This window comes from Gobio gobio (assembly GCF_949357685.1).
Source record: "Gobio gobio genome assembly, chromosome: 10".
NCBI classification, from domain to species: Eukaryota; Metazoa; Chordata; class Actinopteri; order Cypriniformes; family Gobionidae; genus Gobio; species Gobio gobio.
In genome coordinates this window covers 44,803,647-44,808,918 of record NC_137116.1, presented here as the reverse complement: position 1 = coordinate 44,808,918, position 5,272 = coordinate 44,803,647, and the positions used below count along the sequence as shown (strand labels likewise).

The 5,272-nt window shown below is 40.7% G+C and overlaps 1 protein-coding gene across 1 annotated transcript; it reads left to right on the top strand.

Moving 5' to 3' along the window:
• Positions 1 to 825: 825 nt before the first annotated feature.
• foxd2 (forkhead box D2) lies at positions 826 to 2,963 on the top strand. Its single transcript, XM_079826227.1, has one exon. The coding sequence runs from the start codon at positions 1,121 to 1,123 to the stop codon at positions 2,228 to 2,230; it is 1,110 nt and encodes a 369-aa protein (XP_079682353.1). The 5' UTR covers positions 826 to 1,120; the 3' UTR covers positions 2,231 to 2,963.
• The last annotated feature ends 2,309 nt before the right edge of the window (positions 2,964 to 5,272 follow it).

Sequence of the window (5,272 nt, the reverse complement as noted above, 5' to 3'; positions counted from 1 at the left end):
AGTCTCATAAAACCGATTATTTAACGTGTCACTTTATTGGAACATTTGATTTGTTAAATGTTTTTGAGGGAAACGATTTTATATGATTTACTTTGTATGAATGTAAATCTCTTGGATAGGCAAAGAAATAAACATCCATCTGGTGATATAATGCAAATAATATGCCAATGCTTTTCTTTCTTTCTTTATCTTGTTTCTTTGCCATATTATTGATTATTGTTGTATCGAATATCGAATATAGACTTTTTCGCATTCTAGCAACAAAAAGATACAATGCAAAAATAATTGTTAATTTAATCATTTGGTCTTATTGTTATGATTCTGTTTTCAAACAAGTGAAAAGAAAACGTTGTAGTAAGCAATGAAATTGTTTGTTTAATGTGTTGCCAGTTTATTTGTTGTCATCTTTGAAAATCGTGCTATATGCCTATAATACGAAATTTTGTATTTCCTCTGTATTGTTTTTGACATTCTGACGCGAATGTCATTTAAATATCCCTGATAACACACTTGTTAAGGCAAGTTGATAACACGTAGGCTACTTGCTGTCTTCTCCCCTGTGCTGCTTTTCTCGGCTGTAAACTTCCCGTAGTTCCTGGTTACCGACATGCTGATCACGTGATTATGGTGACTGGATAAATAGTTTTTGGAAGCCGCGCGGGGGTATACTTGGAGGCTCATTCACGCACAGCGCTACGACAGTACACGAGAACAAATAGCCTACTCGAATTATGAAAACTAGTTAGTGAATGCATAGTCATAGTGCTATTCGTATGATCCAGAAGTTTATAATGCATATGGACCAACTACACACTCCATGAAGAGAAAATCGAGGTCTTAACCGAGTGTCCAGTTCGACTTGAAAGCGCGCTGGGCTCTGGACAGTTTTTGTGTAATGCAAGTCCGGTGCGATTCTTTCGAGGCTTTTTTCGTTTCTTAAGGTAGCTACATTTTCTATGCTGCCCCAGGACGTGAAGACAACGTATTCTTGTCTTCTGGAAGACGGGAGTTTTGTCGTTCCAGAACGCACAAGTGACTGAGACGACACACTGCTTGTGCTGGGTGCTACACGAGACTGGACACGGAACGCGAGAGAGGAAGACAAAAAGACTCTCCAAGGATGACTCTGGGGACGGACATGTCGGACAGTTCTGCTCTGTCCGACGACGTGGACATCGATGTCGTTGGTGGGGATATTGTAAAAGAGGGTAAATATCTTCACCATCATCATAGTTTTCACTTGGACAATGACTCCGATGACAATCTATCCCAGAATGCGGGGGAGGGCGCAGTCTCTCCGGGCCAAAGCAGCTTGGACTGTCCGACTGACCTGGTCGGACCACGGGATGACAACAGAACCGGTGCGTTGACTGGGGATAAACCAGGGAAAAATGCGTTGGTGAAACCCCCTTATTCTTACATAGCCCTGATAACCATGGCTATCCTGCAGAGCCCGAAGAAGCGTTTGACTCTCAGCGAGATCTGCGAGTTCATCAGCAACAGGTTCCCGTATTACCGGGAGAAATTCCCCGCGTGGCAAAACTCTATCCGTCACAACCTGTCTCTAAATGACTGCTTTGTCAAAATACCCCGTGAACCCGGTAACCCGGGCAAAGGCAATTACTGGACCCTCGACCCAGAGTCCGCCGACATGTTTGACAATGGGAGTTTTCTGCGCAGAAGGAAGCGCTTCAAAAGACACCAGACCAACGAGATCCTTAGGGACGCGGGGGGATTTCTACCTGGCTTTGGCTACGGACCGTACGGTTACAATTACGGCCTCCAGCTGCAGAATTTCCACGCGCATCACCCCTATCACCCACACCACCCGGGGGGTGCGTTCCCTTTCCAAAACGCACCTTGCGCTCTCCCAACGCCTTCATCGATATTCTCCACGCCACACAGCTTGCCTTCGTTTTTAGGTACCGAGCTGAGGAAGCCTTTCTATCCTCAACTCAGCCCGACTCTTCCTGGTCTGGCGCCTCTCAAAACGGACACAAATGGCCCAAGTCGGCCTTCCTTCTCCATAGACAATATAATTGGTGCGGCTGGCTCACCAGCGTCGCCGTACACCTCTCAACCGGGTGGACAGGCTCAGATCTTGGCCATGCTGACTCCCACACTTGCCTCGGCCACGAACCACTTGAATCTAACGCAGGAAACGATGCTTCAGCCCGGCGCACAGACTTTCTCGAGCAAAACGCCAAGCCTTAACAATTGCCATTTCTAGAGTGGCAGCAAATAGAAAGTGCAGCAGTCCAGTTTAATATGGTTGTTTCGTCATTTGCTAAGGTAGGATTTACCCTTTTGCAAGATTAAAATGCCGCCCGTTTCATGTTTCTGAATTCTTAAATAAAAGGCTTATTAAGTATATTTATGAACTGTAAATATGTAAGATTTTGAAGAGAGAAACAGGCTGAGGAGAGGAAATTAAGACCATGTAAATAGTAAGCTAAGATTTCACCTTTGGACGGCCAGTGGACCTTTGCCGCTTTGTCCAGAAAGTCAGATAGCCTAGTTTGTACTCATTGACATGGAATTTCCTCTTTTGGTTGACTTAAATGAAGATTGTTTTAATTATTCTATTGTTTTGTATATTTTGTGAGTTTGTGAAAAGCACTGTCAATACCGAGACTTAAAACTCAGGATTTACTTGTTTTGAAAGCACATTGCCAGAGACAATAGGGGCTGTAAATAGATTACATAGGTTAACGTCCCACTTCCCTTGATTCTCTCAACAGAAGTGTTCTGGTGAATTTTGATTTTTGATTTTATTTCTGTTGATCGATGATTATGTGGTTCTTGGTGTAAATCGCATTACCTCTTTCTGTGCATACGTTAATACATATTTCATTATCCCATTGAGAAATTATCTGTGAAAAGAATGTTGTTATATGTAAAGAGACAAAACAATGTCCATAGGTCATTTTCTGTTGTAATGGCAAGACAATAAATGTTTGTGAATTTTGAAGATGTTTTCGTTAACTTCTTTTCGTTTAGTCTTCGGTCAGGCCTAAAAGAGTTGTCTAACGTTTATACACACAATACATAAGTTCAAACAATTATGCGAGTAAAGAAAAACATAATTTTGACAATTTGGTACAATACAATAGGCTATACTAGAACTAATTACAACGTCAAAGAACAATATTGTTACGTTGTTAAAATGTTTGCTGTCACACTACATTATTTATTAAGGCTTTAGATCTTAATACAACAGAGGAAAACAGTGTGTGTGACGTTTTCACACCAATATTTAGTACGTTGTGGGCCCAAGGCACATGTTTCCTCTTGTGTGGCGCTTTGAGCCATGATAATTGACCAGTTTCTGGCAAACGACAAAGAGCTAAAGCAATGGGAACATCAGCGCTTGAAAGCCTATAATTGAATGTGATGGTTCTACATGGATACCCACGAAGTCTTTTGAGGATTCGTTGCTAATTTGTGGTAGCATTTTTTTCATCTGGAATCTAATCCACAATAATGCAGCTTTTTGCCCATTTGTTGATGTTGTCACTGAAGACCTTGTCCCTAAGGCTTGAATAGGCACCCAGCAAGTGGTCCCATAGCGAGACAAGCCACACACATTTGCTTCTGAAAGGCGATCGTCTTAAAAGACTCTCGGTTGTCCGCTTTCATGTCATCTGTGTTGTCTTGAGACATGTACAAAAGAAGCAGCGGGAATTCACCCTAGTGCGAAAAACAGACTGATGAATCCATTTCAGAGTTGGCCGAGCACACGGTACTGTTCAGAAGGTGGCATAAAAAGCTGCCTTTATTTACTTGGTTCGTGCGCAAATGGGTAAATTTGCTTCGTGGGGTGTTTTTGACAACTGGTTGTTAGGCATAAACGAAGGGTTGACTCACAGTATTTTTCCCCCCTCTTCTTCAACTCTGCAAATCCTTTTAACGCGAATGCAGACATGTCGGCCTATTAAAACTTCGTATATTTTGTCATCTAAAAAAAGGCTAAAATATTGTTTCAAATTTTATGAGAACAAAACTGGACCAAACTAAAGGTTAAACCGTATTTTCCAAGCACTTCTGGACCATCAGCCAAATGCGGCGCGTGAAATTGTCAAGTAGTCTATTTTAGTAATAGTCATAATAGTACAATGATAGGCCTATCAACATATAGTTATAAAAGTTTGCATTTTTTTAATATAAAGGCATACCGCTATTTTTTTTTTTAAATTATTGAGGATTAAGGTAAATTAATATGCCGAGGCCTGTACTTTTTGGCTGTAGCCTATATGCAGTGCACAGAAATGTGAAGCTTTGTGAATAATGAAACCAATGGTCTTAAAATTATAGTCTTGACTATATTTTTATCAGCTTTACTATATCATCATAATTATTATTAAATAATAATAATATTTAGGGTTACTTTATTTTGGGACACCAGGCGGACTTGAGGGCAGAGGTCATGTGCTTCTCTAGCAAACACGCGTAAAAAAGCCTGGGAGGAAGAACAATAAATGTATTGCTGGTCGGAGGTGACAGAGAGAAGCAGAGAGGAAGGAACATTACACAATAGTGTACTTTTAATCTACTTGCCACAGCGAATAAAACTACTCACGGCCTATGAATGAAATCAGTACAAAAACCTCCTCAGCCTAACCACGCTTGCACACATGTGGTCGTGTTTACGCCTGTCATAATTTTACAGCTAATGAATTTGCGGTGATTAGTTAAGTTTCAGAAAGACTGGCTCTTGATTAAAGGAGGCGATATGCGAGATGGGCGTTAATGTAAAAAAAAAAAAGGATATTCATCTTCTCTCTTGACGTTCAGTACTTTTGAGCCTTGTTTTGTCTCTCCATGAGAAATCACATCAGTCTCCTTTAATCGGATCGAAAGTGTAAATCATGGGTTACGAATCCCACTAATTGCCCGTTCATTTCGCTTTCATTTTTTTCCGTGTGGCGCGTTAGTTACACCATGAGGGACCACCCACGATTGCGCATGGAGCAAAGCATATCTCTACTTATCTCTAATATCACTGTAATTTTAAGAAGGATATCTCTAAAACAACCCCGTATTCGCTTCTGGCCTGGTGTTTTATGTTGCGACGTTGTCAGCTTTTATTGTCTTTTTTTTCCCACTGGCTATTCATCAAAATCACGGGTTCATACTGTTGCGTCTAGTGAAAGGTCTTTTCACTTATTTAATTATCCGTGCTTCTATCAATATATATTTTTTAATTATATTTATTTATTATCAATGTTTCGTTCATATGGTTACGCATAAAGTTTCTGTATTATTTTTATTT